The sequence below is a fragment of the Stegodyphus dumicola genome, chromosome 6, assembly GCF_044657685.1.
Source record: "Stegodyphus dumicola isolate Sdum_Otavi_A_Nest chromosome 6, ASM4465768v1".
NCBI lineage: Eukaryota > Metazoa > Arthropoda > Arachnida > Araneae > Eresidae > Stegodyphus > Stegodyphus dumicola.
In genome coordinates this window covers 207222490-207243209 of record NC_140773.1, presented here as the reverse complement: position 1 = coordinate 207243209, position 20720 = coordinate 207222490, and the positions used below count along the sequence as shown (strand labels likewise).

The 20720-nt window shown below is 32.7% G+C and overlaps 1 protein-coding gene across 2 annotated transcripts in view; it reads left to right on the top strand.

Annotated features, from left to right (window-relative positions):
• The window catches only part of LOC118194913 (uncharacterized), a 98985-nt gene extending 79927 nt beyond the window's left edge, over nt 1–19058 (top strand). For both annotated transcript variants that reach the window (XM_085819405.1, XM_035366125.2), the window contains exons 5-8: nt 6651–6806; nt 11756–11890; nt 15016–15255; nt 18271–19058. In XM_085819405.1, coding sequence (XP_085675531.1) covers nt 6651–6806; nt 11756–11890; nt 15016–15255; nt 18271–18293 — 554 coding nt within the window. In that variant the 3' untranslated portion in view covers nt 18294–19058. The remainder of the gene's footprint in view (nt 1–6650; nt 6807–11755; nt 11891–15015; nt 15256–18270) is intronic.
• Nucleotides 19059–20720: the final 1662 nt, after the last annotated feature.

Genomic DNA, 20720 nt, shown 5'->3' with positions numbered 1-20720 from the left:
TTCGGAATCTCAATTAATGTAACATATTTTTGATTCTGCTGTCTACCTTTGAAGAAAACTGCGTTTTGATTAGTTGCTGGGCGCATGAAAATTATGAGACTACCAGAAGAATTGGATCTGTTCCTTCTTTACCGGAAATGGACTTGTCTTCGCATTATGCATATGGAAATCCTGAGGGGTAGATCTTTTGCTTGAGAAGTTACTTTGCATGAAAATATGAAATATTTTTCCAAAGAAAGGATTTTAAATATATTACTGCTTTAAACTCGGATGGAAAAAAATTTAGCCTCCTATTTCAATCTTAAGAGTTTTAAGCAAAATCATTCGTCTAATAAAAAAAATTTTCCCAGTGAGCTACTAAATTGCGATATTAAGAAAATGTTACATTTTACTAAACAAACGGGTTATTTCTGCCCCACCTTAGTAAGTATTTAAAATAACTATTCCCGAAACATTACGCTTCACTAAATGGAGTGTGACATTAAAAAGAGAGAAGATGCGAATGGAAAATAAATAATGCCTTATTAATGACTAAAAGTAAGCATTGTTTTTATGTATGTCGAAGTTAAGTTTATAAAAATGATGACGTTATTATAATTATTTTACTACAGTAAGTAGTGGATACTTTCTCATCAACGCTTATGATCTAAAACTGTATACAATATGTACATATATCAGTATCTGAATTAAGATTAATATATGAAAAAAGAAAAAAAGCTAAAGGCGCTTTAACTATCTTGAATCGAAATTCATTTAAAAAATAATTTATTAATAATTATAGATATAAATTAGTGATGTGAAAATAGAAGTAGGAATTAAGAGGTTAAAGAGATAAAGAATGAAGACAGTCACAGAGGCAGAGGGAAAACTTGCTTCTCCCCTCCCATTAGGGATTGGCCTATGGAGCTGATATTAGCACAGTGGGGAGAATACATGTGGAAGAAATACATGTGGCTAACATTGTCTGGCGTAATGAATAGTCGTCTTAAGGAGATCTCATATCAGATTATGCAATGGAAACATTAATTGAATACATCCTTTCTGTTAAGGACTCTCCATATAGCCAATGATATTGAGAAATCTTCAGGAAAAAGACTTTATATCCTACCCCATTAAAAGATTATGTTTCGTTCAAATAAAAAGTTAACACCGTGTGTCTTTCCAAACATACGAACTATATAAAATGATTTACTCTGCTTCATATATATATATACGTAATCATGAATAGTATGTTATTAAATGTGAAAAGCTAACGTAAAATTCTACATGCCTTTTGTTTTCTCGATATTAATAAATTCAACAAAAATAGATGAAAATTTTTAGAACTTAAGTAAGTGGACTTCTAAAGCGTTCATTAGACACTTCTGATTTGATAATCTTTAAGCTTTTAGTTTAAAAATTTCCAGAACTATTTTCCTAAGGTATGAAGTCATATTTTTCTTATCTCAGTTTCGCAGCATATTCGCATTTTATACAGAGGATATTTGTTTCTGACATTTGATATGTGGATGGACCCTGAAAATGCTAAGCAATGCTATTAATTATTCTCGCTTAAAAGCCACTTTTTACATGAGTCATGCTTTTGAAGTGCAAAATCTTTTCATGAACAAAACACTTTTCATATTGAGGTAGTGAAAATTTATTTTACGGCGTGCCTGAAGTACCCATCAAGAGGCCTTGAGTGGTGGGTAATAATCATGCTGTGTTTATTTTGATGAAATTTGTTTTGTTGAGATAAACGTTCGAGGGGAAGAATATATATAACAACTACATTCTAATTGTAACTGCAAATATAAGTTAAGAATGAGAAATGTTCTTGATAAAAAAAACGGAAATAAACATGCCGTGTTTATTTTCCAGAAATTTGTTTTGTTGAGATAATCTTTTGAGGTAAAGACTACTTCTACATTTTAATTATAACTGCAAATATTTTTGATCAGATGTTAAGCTCTTGATAAAAAAAAGAGGAAATAAGCATGCTGTGGTTATTTTCAAGAAATTTGTTTTCTTAAGATAATCTTTTGAGGAAAAGACTACTTTTACATTTTAATTGTAACTGCAAATATGTATGGTCAGGTGTTAAATAACAGAAATGCGTTGGTTAAAGAAAATGGAAATAAATAAACACAATACGTTTAAAAGACTGCCGATAACTAGGAAGCTCTTTAAACCACGAAAAAAATTGAAATAGATCAATATCTTATTTGTAAATGAAATCTTGGAGTAAAAAGCAAACTGAACTGGGTTATTCAGATTCTCCATTTATGAAGTTTAGATAAAAGGAAATGTACTGAAGATGGTCAAACTTCTCAGATGAATAGATAATTGTCGGATAAATAGATTATGCCTTTGCTCCAAAATGTTAAAATGAAGTAATAACATTTTGGGCTAAAGAAGAGGTCATAAAGTATACAGATTGATTATGAAGAAAAACTGAACGATTAAAAAATTAAAAATATAAGGAAAGAAAAACAGTATTTAATTATTTAATTTGCTCATAAGTACGATTTAGACTGAGAAAACTGTAATGGACAATCCAATTCATGAAAATGAAATCTGGCGAAGGAAAAAAAATGGAGTAGCTTTTGAAAATTCTTTTTGAATAAAAGCTGATGTTAAAAAAACCGTAACGGGAGATTTTGCGTTAAAAAAGACAAAATATTTTACCAAAATTTCTAATTTGTTGTTCGAATCGTTCGCGAACGAAACATGTACAAGAAAACTTTTAGTATGTTTACTGATACATTCAGGAAAAAATTAACTTTGGACTCATGATGGACGATTTGAAAATTTGTCTAGGCACTTCTGTTAATATTTGTAGGCATATATTGATATATTGATTTTTGTTGTTTTATATTTATGTGCTTATTTTATATTAGCGGTCAGTGTGTGTTAGTTTTAGTAACTGATGAATAAAATAATTTTCAGTAGTTATATTATACTATAGATTTATGATACGCATTGGGATAAAAAACAAAGCATATTTAAAAATTTACCGATTTTTAAGTTATAATTTTCTCAGTTTTGTCTGCATTTCTCCAATTCTAATTTTAACATTAAACTTATGTTATGTGCTCATAAGTAATTATAAAAATATATCAAGATTTTAAAAATAACCAAGATTTCTATTGTACAAGATTATTATACTTTTTAAATACATTTATACGAAAAACCAAATCTGATAAGAACACCACATGACTTTCTTTAACGGAATATTAAATTACACGCATTATTTGCTGCATTTCAATTAAACTTATTTCCTCGGATTTCATCAGAGACAGATTTCTCATTTAATTAATTCAGTTCTCCCTTCGCGGTAAGGTAAAATGCTTAAAAACTCAAAATATATTTATTAAAAATTGAAAAATATAGAAAAAAATAAAACACCAAATACAATTAAAACAATTCAAATACAATTTTTACAATTAAAATTAGAGTTTCTACGCAAAAATAAGCCATTCGGCCAGCAGGCAACAAGGCAAATTTTCGGTTCACAAAACTGAAAGTTTACTTTTGGTTTCAATCGGCAAAATAAATAAATAAAAAATCTGAAATGTTTCAGATTTTAAATTACGTCCAAAGGGGCGTTTTTTAACATTTTGTGTGTTACCTTTCTTTATTAAATATCATGTTCCTCGCACTTAAACCTTTAAGGTTTAAACTTAAACCTTAAGATCCAGTGCAACAGCAATATCGCAAAATAGTTTTAAAACGAGCATATCTTTAGAATTTCCGATACAGAGACTCCCGCGCTGGAGATAAAAATGTTTTTTCTGCACAACGTTGCCATTGCTCGCTTTGAAATCCTTGAGTTTGTTAATCAAAAATTCGTCAAAGTTTTAAAAAATAGGAAATCGATCATAAAACAAATTTCAAATTTCAAATTTGGTCTTCCACATGCTCATATTCGTTGGAGGATTACGTTATTCAAAATTCGATGACTCTATGTACCGTTGTTTTATCACAATACGAGAAATATACATACATTTATGCAGATTTTTCATTATTTAATTTCTTCAAATATAATGCAGGACTCTAACATTTTGTGGCAACAGTTTGAAAAGTGAACCGACATTTATGAGTCCGACGCAAAATGCCAAAACGAAACTAATAGTCCTTCGGGATTCAAATCCCTTTGGACTAAAAAAGGGTGGGGGGACTAGCTGCCCTTAAACAACTTTTAAATTGTTGATAATTCTACAACTATTGCATGAAAATTAACTAAAGACATAAAAAACTTCACCGAAAGATAAGAGTAACACAATCAAATCATTTTTAAAGCAAAAAAATTACAGTTTACAATATATAAAAATAAAAAAAAACCGTGCTTATCGAGTCGAGTAACTGACTATATATTTCATAATAGACATATCATATTCATGGATAATTACTAAACAATTTATGAAAACAAAATATAAACATGCGCATAAAAATTTTCGCCCATTAAGCTCCTTAAAAAGAAATTTATTAATTATGAATTTCAGTTTTTGGTCTTTATGAAAAATTAGTTCCTTTGGCCCGGTTGATTGCAATCAAAAAGGGAGGGGCACAACTACATGTTACAGCAGTTCTGTATACGAAATTTCAACAGCCTGAGGATACTCGTTTTTCAGTTATGCGAGATGCATACGTACGTACGTACAGATGTCACAAAAAATCTTTTTTGAATCCATTTTAAATCTATTTCATAATCCTTTTGGAGAAAAAATGTCGTTTATTCTGTCCTTAAATACAGATGTCACGCAAAAACATCGTTAAATTGCATTCGATAGGGTCAAAATGGATATTTTCGCTGAAATATGATACCCGGAATTGTTCGTGATTACGGTACTTCCTTTACTTCGTACAAGGAAGTAAAAGAGATACCAATACAAAGGGAAAACGTAGTGGAAAGAAAAATAAGCCAACTGAGAATTGATTTGAGAAAATAAAGAATTCTTGCAAAAACTCATCAGAATATTTTCTGTCAAAAAATTGCTATAAATTACAAGTGCAATTAATGTCAAGCTAAATTTTTTATTATTAAACCTAAGAAAATTAACAAAATATAAGGTTAACTATAAAATTGCTATATTAAGATTATTTTTCAAAATTTAATACTTACTTTGATTCTGCTATTACATTCTGCGCTTGGGCATTTGGTTTATTAAAGCTATTAGCGGCAGAAATTTTTAATTGTTCTTCGCTCATTTTTCTTTACTGTATTTTCCATTTTTGACGACACAAGAACTTCTACCTGATATTTTTGATAAACAAGCTTACCTGTTGCGTAGTATGTAAATGGACCAAAAGCGAGGTGCACTTAAGGTGGAACTCAAGTTTTGAAAAGTTGTGAACAAATAGTCTTTACGCCTGCTGGCTGCAGAACCTCTGAACTAATTTTAAAATACAGAAGAGTATATATATATATATATATATATATGTGTGTGTGTGTGTGTGTGTGTGTGTATATATGTATTTATATATCCAAAAATAGGGATTTATATAAAGCAAAAAACGTGCTGTATTCACTATCCATGTTTACTGTACTAGCCAATGGGGTGAAGTTGCCACGGCATTCAAATAGTCCATATACCCTGATACCGTACATGCAGCTATCATTGTTTTAATTAAATTATCATGGTATTTAAGAACATTTAAATATTTTTAATTCATACAATTGTTGCTTATTATGCATTTAACTATATTTATATATGAATTAACTAGAAACTTGCAAACGTTGATAAATTAAAGGGGACGAAACCAACTAACGAGTTGTGCGTAGTACATCTCATCAGGTAGATACTCCTATGCTAAATATCCTTTCGCGTCAAGATTTTAAAATTTTGCCCGATTTTATTCCGACATTGTATTTTAAACTGAATTTTCAGCTGAACGCAAATTCAGCGTGTCAGGGGGAACGTAAACATTTGCTTGCATTAGCAATCATCTGTTTTTGAAATGGTTTACAAATGAACGCAAAGGGGCGTTCTCGCCGCCTGCCCTGGGTAATTCAGTTTGAATTAGCAGACACCTTTGCACAAATAATTTTAATTACATTTTATAATGTCTAGAACAGCGGTCATTTCGTATGGCCGCCGGCTTTCTAGTAATCGTATAAGCGAAGATAACACCAATTGTGGTTTACGCCTTTGTTAAAATTACGTGAAAGTATGAACGACGACCTTTTTCCCGCTCGTTTGTAATGAAAAAAAAGGAAAGGAAAATAGGTTGTTATAAATTTGGAATTTTGCCAAGTGAATTATTCTTGGCGCAAACTGAAAATAATGTGCTAAGATAAATTTTTAAATTTCTCACCAAAAATTACGAAATTTAATATCTAGGCATAATTTGAGTCGTTGAATCAAAATTAAGAAGAAACATCAGTATGTTATTTCAGGAAAAGTCCGATTTTTGTGTCAAAATATCTATGTTAGACCAATGCTATAGATAAATCTAATATATATCATAAGTTGCGCTTTCAAGACATGGGAAACGCAAGTTAAATTTCGACGATCGGCCCAGTAGAATGGAGATATAGAGGTGCCCCTTTTTTTGTAAGCAAGGTGTACGTAACTGTATAAACATAGTCCCAGCATAGATTTCACTGTATTCTGCGCTTTTTGAAATTAGTTAAAATCTTTTTAATAAATTACTCTTTTCGCTTTTAGATTCTGTACCTCCTCCACCCCCTACAAAGCGAGAGGAGGAAGAAATGCGTTTCACTGGACTGCGTCGACCAGACAATCCTATACCGTCCCGTGCATTTCACACCCTTCAGAAGATGACGTCAGGCGGTGAAGAAACTGCCTCCAACACCTCAGCTGGTGAGTATGATATATGCATTTCTTCCTTAGAATTTTAAAGTTGGAGGTTGGAGATTGGTTTTAACTAGAGTCACGAAATACAATTTTTAATTAAATGCAGCAGCAGCAGAGTTAATTATAGAACGTCTAGTCTGGGCTTTACTTAATTATATTTATACTTGCTTACAAATGAAATGCATATAGCGAAATTGAGAGAGAGGGAACATAAATTAACTGTTACTATCAAAGAAGTGAATACTGTGGTTCTAAGTTAAAGATAACACTATGAGCCATTTTTTCTGATGTGTCAGATATAATGGAGCTGTTCAATATGATTGACCCAAATTCAGACAGTTTTATTTTTTAATGTACAAAAACAAAGTGATCCATAAAAGATCTTGGCACTTTAACATAATACATGAAATGAAAGGAAAACTTTACAAAGCTTCTCTGGGTCTTAAGTTACACAAACAATGTCAAGACAGTGTTCAGAATTTTGCCGCTAATGCTGTAGGTTTTCTTTTCTCCAACAGTTAGCTATCTTCACAACACTAACAATGCGGCTATTGAAGTCATGCAGACTTATATGCCTAGATGAAGGAACACAACATTTCTAATGTACTTCCAAATGAAAATAATACATCATAAAAGATTTAGTAACTTATGAGTAGTGGCAGTGGGATTTTTTGACTCATAATTTGAAAGGTCATATGCGCCATAGTAACTTATGAAGTAGCCGGTGAACGATCGGTCGTCGGTTTCATTATGATCGATTGAATCCGAATCAGTGCCATTAAAAAAAATGAGATCTACATGAACACTTTGATGACATTCTAAAACTGAGATTTACATTTTCCGCAGCTTCGTATCATATTGATATACGGTTTTATGGTACTGAATTAAGCTAATCTTGGACATTAAAAAAAGTTCTTTTCGTTTCAGTTTTATTTTAAATTAATACAGTCGAGCTGTTTGGCGTGTCAATTATAAATTTAGTCGAAGTTTCAAGGGAAACTAAATAAATGAGAATTAATGTTGGTTGGTGTCGTGTCCTTTCAGAAGTCAAATGGATCCTTGCATGAAAATCACTGCTTTTGCCAATTCCACAATCTTTTCATTATACAGCTGTTCCTGGAAAGGACATTCCCCCCAAGCTTTGAAGAGCTGCAAGTATTTCCGGATAGGTAAAAATGTATTCTGAAGAAAGCCCCGTTTCGGGGCAGTTTCTACAAGTTCTATGTGTCTGGTACCATCTTCAGTAATTTTCATTCCTCTAAAATGGCGCGGGTTCTCAATCTAGTAATGATCTTTATGATTCCTCTGTGTGGATCAATCTCACATATCTGATGGTATTTCGTAATGGATGTCTAGTTGATGATCTAGATCCATAAAATGATCTCTCATGGAAAAATGGTTGCCATTGCCTCAAGAGGTTGGACTTCCGCTTGTTGTTTCTAAATAAGAGAAAAAAAAATACGAACCTAAAAAAAACTGAAGTAAATCCACCAATAAAATGCAAATGTAGTGTAGTTCAAACCAATTTCATCTCAAATTAGAAAATAAAGAAAAGCATATACTAATAAAAGAAAGTGTAATCATCTAATAAATTAAACCATCAATTATCTCATTAAGTTAGTGTACTGCATTAAGTCATTCAGCTGCTGTTAGTGAGATAATTAATTATTAATATTCTTTGACAACTTATTAAAATGTGGCATATATTCTAAAACACAGCATGGCAGCACCGTGTTGTTTTTTACATGCTCTGGAGTCAGTATATTTCTGTACTTGCTTTTTATTATTTTAAGTTCTGAAGAAGCCTGCTCAGACAGAGCCATTCTTGAAATTTGATCTAAAAACTGCTTTCACTGTTAGTGCACACCTATATATATTTGTATATTTAATAGGGTCCTTTAGTTTAAAAACACCATCACTTTTATTGTTTTTACTTTTGAGTGTTATATCAGTGTGAAGAGTAATACTAATTTCTAATTCAGCCTCCGATTTGTTAATAAATGAAATTTTTCCATTCACGAAGTCACTTACGTTATGTATAATTTCATAAAAAGATTTTTTGGTTAACAATTAATTAACAGAATATTTTCAGCCTGCTTATAAGGATAATTCCAGAATAAATTCCAGGTCTAGAATGATAATAAATGACGGAAAATAGCTGCCGGGTTTTCATGATGAATAGCGCAGTGATATGAATTAAATTTGAAAAATGTGTCATTCTGCTTAGAGACCCCAATATCCGAGGTGGCAGACTTTGAATATCACTACAACCACGGCTACCTCCTGTGCCTGCTGGGTCACTTACCGCTCCCGGTTCTCAGGTTTCACCGTGGCGGAGAACATATGCACCTGGAGGTCTGACTGGTCGTTTAAATGCTCCCGCCAGTTCTATGCGGACTCGAATCCTTATTCCTGTAGGCCAACCACACCAAGCAGAGTGCAGAGTTCTTATCTCTGTCCTCGCCAAAGAGCCATCACCCCTCCGGTGGATGGCCCTTTACCGGCCTGTACCTCTTGGCGGAGTACAGAGTTCTTACTACTCTCTTCACAGAGCAGTAGTCTTCGCCAATCCCCCGTCAGTCCATGAACCCATCAGTATGAAACGATCTTCCTCCGAGGTTTTGAAACCGCCAAGCTCGTGATTTTATGCCCCCGTGGTCGAGACTACCTAGGTACAAATCCTAGCCGGTAGCTTCACAGTGTTCTCTGCGTCTACTCCTGGGGGGATAGGTTTAGAGTAAAGTTGTCTCATGGCAAAATTGTGATCGTGGCTTCACACGACTATAAGTATATCTTTATTTCTCTTGTAAAGATAAGTGTGTGCATATATGTAATTATGCCCGCGATAGTAATTAATGATGAAATGTTAATAGTACTGCTTCTGGCTTCATATACATCCATGATGAGAATTGTATAATATATAAGTGCTATAAATGTATCTCAATGCCCTTGTTTGGCTCTTATAAAACCATTATTTTTTGTTTCAATAAATACTAGACCCGGGCAGCTGGGTGAGAGTGAATTCCCGGAGGGCGCTTTGGTCCGTGAGTGTCTTCTGGATGAATCCGACGCTGCGTTTGTGTGACCCCACGCTCTGGCTAGACTCTAGATATAGGTGGACGTGGCGCTATACCAATTAACCTCAATGGTAGAGGCATGGTGCCCACGTCCTCCGTCGCATGTCGCATATAAATGACAACTTATAAATCTAAATATCACAGTATATCATTATTCTCACTGGCTTTACTTTTCTTGCCACTTGAAGACGTCAAAGTTAATGTGCATGCATGGGATTACGAAGTTATTGCAATTGTCTGCCTTTTCTTTACCTTACCTCACAAGAAGGGGAGCCTTTTTATGCCAATTGTAACGAAATTTGCCTGAAGCAGTTAGTTAATAATGCGATGTGCAGTGTTTCGTTTAAATGGCAGTATATTGCTTTTATTTTAATGCTGATATTCTGTTCGCAGATACTTTGCCTGAAGCAGTTAGTTAATAATGCGATGTGCAGTGTTTCGTTTAAATGGCAGTATATTGCTTTTATTTTAATGCTGATATTCTGTTCGCAGATACTTTGCCTGAAGCAGTTAGTTAATAATGCGATGTGCAGTGTTTCGTTTAAATGGCAGTATATTGCTTTTATTTTAATGCTGATATTCTGTTCGCAGATACTTTGCCTGAAGCAGTTAGTTAATAATGCGATGTGCAGTGTTTCGTTTAAATGGCAGTATATTGCTTTTATTTTAATGCTGATATTCTGTTCGCAGATACTTTGCCTGAAGCAGTTAGTTAATAATGCGATGTGCAGTGTTTCGTTTAAATGGCAGTATATTGCTTTTATTTTAATGCTGATATTCTGTTCGCAGATACTTTGCCTGAAGCAGTTAGTTAATAATGCGATGTGCAGTGTTTCGTTTAAATGGCAGTATATTGCTTTTATTTTAATGCTGATATTCTGTTCGCAGATACTTTGCCTGAAGCAGTTAGTTAATAATGCGATGTGCAGTGTTTCGTTTAAATGGCAGTATATTGCTTTTATTTTAATGCTGATATTCTGTTCGCAGATACTTTGCCTGAAGCAGTTAGTTAATAATGCGATGTGCAGTGTTTCGTTTAAATGGCAGTATATTGCTTTTATTTTAATGCTGATATTCTGTTCGCAGATACTTTGCCTGAAGCAGTTAGTTAATAATGCGATGTGCAGTGTTTCGTTTAAATGGCAGTATATTGCTTTTATTTTAATGCTGATATTCTGTTCGCAGATACTTTGCCTGAAGCAGTTAGTTAATAATGCGATGTGCAGTGTTTCGTTTAAATGGCAGTATATTGCTTTTATTTTAATGCTGATATTCTGTTCGCAGATACTTTGCCTGAAGCAGTTAGTTAATAATGCGATGTGCAGTGTTTCGTTTAAATGGCAGTATATTGCTTTTATTTTAATGCTGATATTCTGTTCGCAGATACTTTGCCTGAAGCAGTTAGTTAATAATGCGATGTGCAGTGTTTCGTTTAAATGGCAGTATATTGCTTTTATTTTAATGCTGATATTCTGTTCGCAGATACTTTGCCTGAAGCAGTTAGTTAATAATGCGATGTGCAGTGTTTCGTTTAAATGGCAGTATATTGCTTTTATTTTAATGCTGATATTCTGTTCGCAGATACTTTGCCTGAAGCAGTTAGTTAATAATGCGATGTGCAGTGTTTCGTTTAAATGGCAGTATATTGCTTTTATTTTAATGCTGATATTCTGTTCGCAGATACTTTGCCTGAAGCAGTTAGTTAATAATGCGATGTGCAGTGTTTCGTTTAAATGGCAGTATATTGCTTTTATTTTAATGCTGATATTCTGTTCGCAGATACTTTGCCTGAAGCAGTTAGTTAATAATGCGATGTGCAGTGTTTCGTTTAAATGGCAGTATATTGCTTTTATTTTAATGCTGATATTCTGTTCGCAGATCCTAGGTATAGCAATGAGCCCCTTGAAGAACGGACTGAAGACGGTCCAGTGGATATCCGTTATAAAGGAGGTTACATACCCGGCAGATCCTTCAAGATGTTACAAGAGATGACTGGCATGAATGAAGATGGAAGTAAGGTTTTTGAATCTCATTATATGCCATTCGCTTTCAGAAAAAACATCCCAGTATGAAATGGAATAACAAAACGGCGGATCATTTACATTAATATTGCATAAACAGAAATACTGTGTGCCATTTTCGACGTCAGGGTAATATTATTATAATAACATGTATCACTGTCCATCAAGGTCAACGATACATGTTACCTGAAAGATCCATTTAAATACCCTTATGGTTACCAAAAGATGCCAATCTCTGGGCGACACAGATAATCACAAACGTCGCAGACACAAACATAAGTGATTTTCCTTCTAGGGATGCTTTAAATGCAAGTTTCACTCAGGAACCGGATAGACATTATAGTAATATCCCAGTAAACGATATACGGAACTTCAGATTAAAGTTCAACTATAGTGAATGCGTGAACATAAGGACTTAAATGATGTTTTTAAGACAAAAGGAAACAGTTCCGTCACATTATTCCTGTCATGTGATGAATGCTATATTGATACAGGCCCATCAGCGGCCGAGCAGTAAAGTCGCTGAACATGGTAGTTCGACGCGGGTTTGTGTCCTGGCGAACAGCCGGCTGCATGGAAATGTGGTAATTTTTTCCAAAGTTCTTTTTTGACTTAAATACGTGCCAATTTCCCTAAAAACGTCTTCCACGAAGGCATTCCTTTCAACACGTAGATAGCCGTAATCAGTTAACTGATGCGTGATTACTGAAACGCGAAGGCCCACCAGCAGCCGTGCAGTAAAGTAAAGTGCAGAACACTGATAGTTCGGTCTGGGGTTCAAATTCTGGCGAACTGGCTGGTTGCTGGGGTTTTCCTGGATTTCCCCATGCGTAACCTGTATACGAGGCAGTTTCCCTTAGAAAGCCCGTCATGAAGGCATCCTTTCCCTTAGGCAGATAGCCATCGAGTGCTTTGCCATAATGAAGTAAACGAAACCAAACACGTGGCTAACAGCAGTTCTACATAAATGACGAGAATTTGGAACACTTTTTTTTTTTTTTTTTAAATGTTTGTGCAGTAAAAAGTATGCTTATTTTCTCTTGTCTTTGTTAGTTGTAGAAATTTTTCTGGCTTTTCCTGGTGTTAAATACTTCAGTGATTGATCATGGAGTGAATACTTTTTTACCTCACTCCAGTCGCACATAAGCATATTTGTATTCTTTAAACAAATGTAAGGCGAACAAAAATTTTATTGTAATTTTGGGTTTGAATTATTTTCTACATTATAATTATTTTGAATCTCTGAATTATTTCGATCCCTGAATGGCTAAAAATAACTATACAACTTTAAAAAAAAATAGCAGCCATATTGTATGTATGAATTTCTTTCCATTGTAGCCTGTTAGCTTATTGCTGTTGATTCAAGAACCACAGATTTAAAAACACGGTAGACGTCCCAACCAAGGCAGCTTTATGAGGCAGCATGTAACCTAGATAAACAAAGTTTGTTAACCAACGTAGCTTAAAAAATAGCATTTATACATTGTACATCACATAAAACATGCACATGTATGGTAAATGTAAATATTTATTAAACATTTATTTAATTAAAAAATTGGTGTTATAAATTATACAAATTAACGTAAATTATAAAATATAACAAGATTTAATAAAGCTAATACATGTACACAGAGAAACATAGATAACAAATAATCTGCAAACGTAAATTGAGAAATTTCAGAACTATAATTAACAATATTCTTATTTAACTTTGTTTTTTTGGAAAACGTAAGTTTTTATTGAAAAGAATTCATTATATTTTTCTGAACAAATGGCAACGTTTTGGAAAGTTTTATGTCGTAGAAAAAAAATCCAATTGAAATAAGACTGGTTAAAGCGAGATCGGATAAAAGGGGGAGTATACGCTATGCGAACTTTAAAAATTAAAGAAAATATTAAGTTAAATAGAATACGACTTTCTTGCTATTATAATCGTGACCAGTTTGCTTCTGTAAACAGATGCTACACGAAATTTAAAATGTAGCACTTAGCGCAAGATGTATAGGAAAGGGTTTTCATTCGCCGAGGTGTAAAGTGAGATCCCTTTAATCAATTTCATTTTTGTCAGTGAGCATTTGGGGGGGGAACTATATCATGTATTACACTGATCTGGATCTAAAATTTGAAATTAATTTCAATTTTTAGATCCAGATCAGTGTAATACATGATATAGTTTCTCACAATTATATATATAGTTTTTGATATAGTTTTTTCACAATTAGTATTAGTACTCAAATAACAGAATTAGGATTTTGTACATGTGCGTCGTTGTATAAATGGTTAAGTTCTGTTTCTGCATAACCAAAGAATTATATTTCCAATTCTCTGAAAGTCTAGATTTATTTTGAATGGGTAATGAAAATAGGCAAACTAGTTGTCAAAGGGGAAAGAGAAAACCCACATCTTGTTTTTAAAGGATGCGTTTTCATAAGCAGTAGTAGAACATAAAACAAGACAACCTGTTTCACTGTTAGTCTTAAATATTTATTAAAGTGTATGCATTTGTGTTATTATTGCGATAACTGAAAGTACACTGAAATTTTATAGAATTCTTAGATTTCATGCCTCCATCACTCTGGGATGTTCAGTTCAAATGGTTTTCCCTTCTTTGCGAAAGCATAGTATTTGTATTTGTAAGAATTTTTATCGAACTAGTATAACATTAAGCAAAGATGCATTTATCTGTATGGGACAGAAGTTTTGAAAATTTCCACGCCATCAGAAAAATAGAACACGTTATCAAATTATACCAAGTAATACATAAAACTTATTTAATTCTAACCAAAAAATTATATATGTTCAGCAGGTGATATATACAGAAGTAATGAACATACGATGTGGTTTCATCTTGCAAAGTTAGAAAAATAATGAGCTTAGCTTAGGACTTAGATGTGAGGTTATTGATGATAAAACTTTGAGTTCTCAGATGTTAGATAATCAAAACTCCAGAAAGTGAAGTTCTGTCAAGGTTAAAATTAAAGTTCAGGTTCAGAAATATTATCTGTATATCATTATTGGAGTAATTTTTCCACTGAGGTTTTGCTAAAATTCTCTTAAAAATTCGTTACTTTACCAAACTGATCCTTGTAGTTGTAACAAATCTTGTTTATTTTTTAGCTCCCACCGGAACAGTGGTTCCATCTGTACTTCAGGAAAAGAGGCAGCAACGTAAGCCCCCACCCCATCTGCATTTAGACATCAATCAGCCTCCGACACCTAAACAGTTCCCGCAGCCATCCGTACCAGCTTCCCAGCAAACAACTGAAGAAGCCCCTAAGATGTATAGGGGTGCACGTATCCCTTCACAGTCTTTTCGAATTCTGCAGGCCATGACTGGTGAACAAGACAGCCTTGAAGGTAAGACACCACTTCATGTTCAAAAATGCTACAGCTGGCATTATTATTTAATATAAGAAAAGTATTTCTCTAAAATATAGTTTGAAAATACTAATTAATTGTTATCTAATTTGTTACTTTATGTTATAAATGTATTAAATTCACATTGAAGCAGAGGTGTTAATTGATTTGCTATAATTTACTAAAGGTTAGTTTCTTAAATAAAAAATGAATAGTCGTTCAATGCCATTAACAAGAAATCGACGATCTTCGAATGCTAATAAAGTGAGAATATTTGAATGCTTATAGCAAGAAAAATTAATAATCTTTGAATGCACTAGCAAGGCAATAAACAATGATTTAATGGCAGTAAGAATCTAACCAACAAGTGCTGAATGCCAGCCAACAGCACTTGACAACAACGAATGCTTTACATTAAATACAGGGTATTCGAAAAAGTCAATTACAAGAGCTTCATTTTCTTAAACATTGATTCTAGTCATATGCCTCTGATTACAAAATTTCCCGATATAAAGTAAAGAAAGCTGTAAAAAGAGTTTCTGTATTATGGTTGAGAGTTTTGTGTATGATGTTATTGTCTATCCTTCTGATCTGAATCAGATCATGTTCACGAATTATCATGGCCAAGAGGAAAAGTGGAGTTCCGTGGCTTAAGGACTTTACAGAGAACAATAAAATTTTTGACAGGATCCATCCCACTTTCTGGTCAAGAACAGCCAGGCAAAGTATCCAAAAGTCTCGTATCCCTCTTTACCACAATCTCTTGACAGAACCTTTTGCTTGATGTTCTGTTATATGCAGAGGCTATACATTTTGAGGACTAATTAACCTAGACCTAATTAGCGATATAGCAGCCGATTCCGCTAACCACGGACCACAGTGGCAAAAAATTTAGAATGTAATTTTTTCATATAATTCGTATGATATAAAGATTTCGGTTAATGAAATATACATTATGTTAATGAAGTAAAAACAGGAATAAGCTGCAGTATACGTGTGATCGCTGGGAAATATTTAATAATAACTACTGGGAACCCCACCAGATGACAAGGCTATGCCAAAAAAAAAATTTATAAGTTCTGTTCCATAAAACATTTTACTGTACCTCTGCTTTGAAATGATTAAAGGAATTCCACCTCCTAAGGGCTTCAATGCAGGGGGCGAAAATTAACGTTTTCAGAGTTTTTAATTAATATTTCAGTTGATTAAAGTCGTATGAAGATGAGAATGGTCGAAATGGCTTCCCATGAATTTTTGGAATGGGTGTACCTCTCTGGAAACACAACTCCTCGCCGTTCCGGGGGAGATAATGTTACAAACAGAAAGGCGCACACAGATTTTAATACTATTAATTTTTTATTGATTTTCTATGCTAATTACCTACATAATTCAAGACCAGAGAACAAATTCAAGGAATAGGTGGATAACAAAAGTTATACATTTGGTGATTAATCATTACATATGGAGTAAAACCGCATTCGTTTTAGGACTTGAATGAGGGCAATTACTCCTTTTAAAATGTTCATTAAGCATTTCTTAATTTACTTAAAACAGGTTAAGAAGGAAGATAAAATCATTGTCGTATTTTTATAATAAATATTATCCAGCAGAATAAAATAAGCAATGTCTAAAATAGGCAATGTTTTATAGCCATCTCTGAATCAAATAAGCGCTCAGAAGGGTTTCCCTAGGGCTGTTATTTTGTCTGATAGCAGAGCCGCTTTGCAGGCTTATCTCCCACAATAAATTGTGCACTTCTTAGCGAATTCACGAATGTAGGAAGATTCTCAACACTCTAGCTGGCTCAATTGTCTTGCAGTGGATTCCTGCTCATTGTGGCATCGAGCACAATGTGCAATTGCATCGAGCCAATTGTGGCTCATAGTGGCATGAAATGAAAGAGCCGATTTTCTGCCAAAGAAAGTAACGAATATTCTACAAACCATTAATACCCATATGACTTTAAATTCTGTAAAACTTCTAATTAAATTAGAATTTAAGAAGATATTTGCCTCCTGACTATCAAATGAAGCTAAGGGAAAGGCCTGGGAGTGTAACACCAGTTCAAAACCAGTTAGTTATTCCAGATTTTCCTCGTCTTGTAGCCATGGCATTATTTCATCTTTCGACTGGGCATGATTGTCTGAATGCCCATCATTTTAAAATTCGATTGAAGGACTCTTCAGACTTGTACTCTTTTTAACTCTGAACAGTCCATGGATAAGAAGCTTACTGACGAATGCACTGCACTATTATCTTATAAGTCTATTGTTCTTAAGTATTGGGAAGCAATATCAAGACTGATGGCTTCGTGGCCAAATAAATGTCTGGCATTTGTATAAAAAAATACATGTTTCATAACGATTCCAAAATTTTATTCCCTAAACGAATTTTTTAGTCTAAAGGGGCTTTGCCCCTGAGGGACTATTGTTTTCGTTTTGCGATTTTGCCTCGAATCACTCTGAATGTCCGTTTCAGTTTTCAAACTGTTACCACCCAATATTATCGCCCTGTATTCTATTTGAAGAAATTAAATAATGAAGAATTTGCATAAATATATGTATGTTTTTTGCTTTGTTATAAAACAACGGTACCTAGAACCATCCAATTTTGAATGTCGTAATCCTACTGCGAATATGCGCATGTGGAAGCCCAAATTTGGAATGGGTTTTATTGTAGATTTCATATTTTGCAAAACATTAACGAATTTTTGGTTAACAGACTCAAATTTTTCAAAGCGAGCAATGGCAGCGTTGTATAGAAAAAACATTTTTATCTCTAGGGCCGCGTGAGACTGTGTATCGGAAATTCTAAAGATATGCTTAATTTAAAATTATTTTGCGACGTTGCTATTGAACTGAATTTTATGGTTTAAGTGCGAAGAACGTGATATTTAATAAGTAAAGGTAACACACAAAAATGTTAAAAAAAAGCCCCATTTGGACGTAATTTAAAATCTGAAACGTTTCAGATTTTAATTTTTTTTTAAATATTTTATTCAATTTTTTATTTCAGATGAGCATGGCACAGATATGTAGAAATACAGAAAACCTGCAGTGAAAGGGCATCAAGAAACTAAAATGTATGCTATAAAATTTTAAGTAGTTAGAAATTTCTCCAGTGCTGTCTATTATGTACTTGAAGAACTTTAAAAGTGTTCTAGACTATTCTGTGTTAAATTATTCTCGGAATCTTTTCATTCTTAGATTGCTTAACACTTTGCTTATGCCCATAGTCTAGTCTGTACTGTATTGCTTGTGTTTTTATTACATGAAATGTTTATTAAATGAAGATTATGAAAAGATTCAGAAGTTAATTACTGTAAACTTTTAGACTTTGTAGTGTTGAATGTTTTATGTGCAAATTTTAGATTAATGTTACGGCGTCAATTGAAATTTTTAACTATAGAGACAAATATCGGCTGATAAGACATGGCTTGTGATTGCTGCCATGTAGTTTTAAAGAGGATTTTATTGTTTTATTAAAAATTGAAATGCGTGCTGATAAAGTGAACAAAAATTAATGTTTTATTAAAAGCAGTTGTAAATTCGGTTGAAATAAGAAATATCAGAGAAATGTTTGAATGTTAAATATTTAAAACTTTTATATCCATATTTTCTTACATACTAGAAATTATTTATATATTTTAAATAACTGTAACAAGTACTCTATTTTCATAAGTAAAATTTTGAAAATTGATAATTTTTTTACTTGAATGATGAACCAGTTGCTGTATAAAAATATTTTATTGTATGGAATTATTTTTTGCGCAAAATTATTAATAAAGTGTTTTAAGAACTGTTTATTGGTCTTCTTTGTAATGCACCCATAGGGAATTTTACTTAGTCATTCTTACATTATGCTAGTTAATTGCAATGTTTAAAGTATTTTATTGATTGAATTTTAAGCAAAATTAACGTTTGTTATTGATCTAGCTAAGTAAATATTCTTAATTATTTTCACTTGTTTAATAATTCACTTAATAATTTTGTCAAAAAATGTTATGTATCATATGTATAAATTTGTTAATGAATAGATTTCCAGCTTGCCACATTTCTAACTACATTTAAAATGCAAAGTTTTATTAGAAGGCTAAAATTACTTAATATTTAGGACAATGTGTCTTCTAATTTCTGTTTTTTTATCAAATATGTAAATTTCATAGTAATATAGACAGAAAAATATTTTTTAGATTTTGCATTTCTTTATATTAATTCTCTCCTGTCAATATACTCAGTTGGTAATACTTAAATTGCTCAAAACAGATAGAGAAGAATATTATGACATAAACTGCGAATGAGAGAAAATTTTGCTAGCTGTTATATAATTGTTTTTGCGCAAATTTAGTTAAATGTAAATTAAATTAATTAATAGTTAAATTAACTATTAAAACTCTGATTTTAAAGCTTTGTGTTGGCACTCGCCAAAGCGTAAGATATTTTTGTTTTAAATTTAATCGAAAAACTCAGAGATATAAAAGAAAACTATTGCTACTTGGTAAAATGTGGTGTATATGTCTTTCGAATTTAATCAACAACTGCAGCGATTTTAAAGAAATTTGTTGCCTGTGTCTGAATTAAAATGCATTTATCTTCACGCGGCAGTGTGTTGTCGTTCAGCAAAGCGTAAATTATTTTTTCTTTAGAATTATTCTGTAATTAATTCACAAACTAAGCGATTTTAAAGCAATAAACGAAAATTTATTTGAATTATTATTGATTCCAGCTGGAGCTGTGAAATTATATTAGGTTAATTCATTAAAATTATTATACTTTTATTTTTGTTTTTATGATAACTATTTTAGGCGACTGGGAGCACAAGTGGCTACTAATCAAATAATTAATACTCTTAGTTGAGTTTTCCTGTTGCTCCACATAGATAGAATCCACAAAACAGATGCCGCTATTTGAAAAGATCTGGCTTCTGCCAAGGTGATTGCCTTAAAAGAATGACTATTGCAGTCATTCAATTCAGTGTTTCTACTGTCAGAAATATTGCCATATTTGAGGTGATCGTCGTGAGGAGTTTCCCTCTTATTTGTTATCCAGTTATGTGCTGTTTTGCGTACTATTATAGTCACGAACATCAATATTATGGATTTGAAAGAAACCTTATTATTCTGATTATTAGAAAAATCTGGCTGTATTTCAAAGATTATAAATATTATGTACACGATATTAGAGACTTATGCTCGGAAGACTTTAATTTATTTCGTATTTCATATCTATGTAAAGATAATATTTCACCTTTAATTTATGACCAGAGATATTCAAAATATTTCCTCTAAATATTATCTTCCGGAAGTTGACCCTTCTTCTACGTGTTTATATGCTAAAATATTTTCAAAGGAGGATCCATTTAAGGTTTTTCATATGAATAAATTTTACTTTGCATTCCCCAAGTAAATGCGTTAGAAATCCAGAAATGCAGTGCAATTCCAATTATTCGAACTCTGACTATCCAAA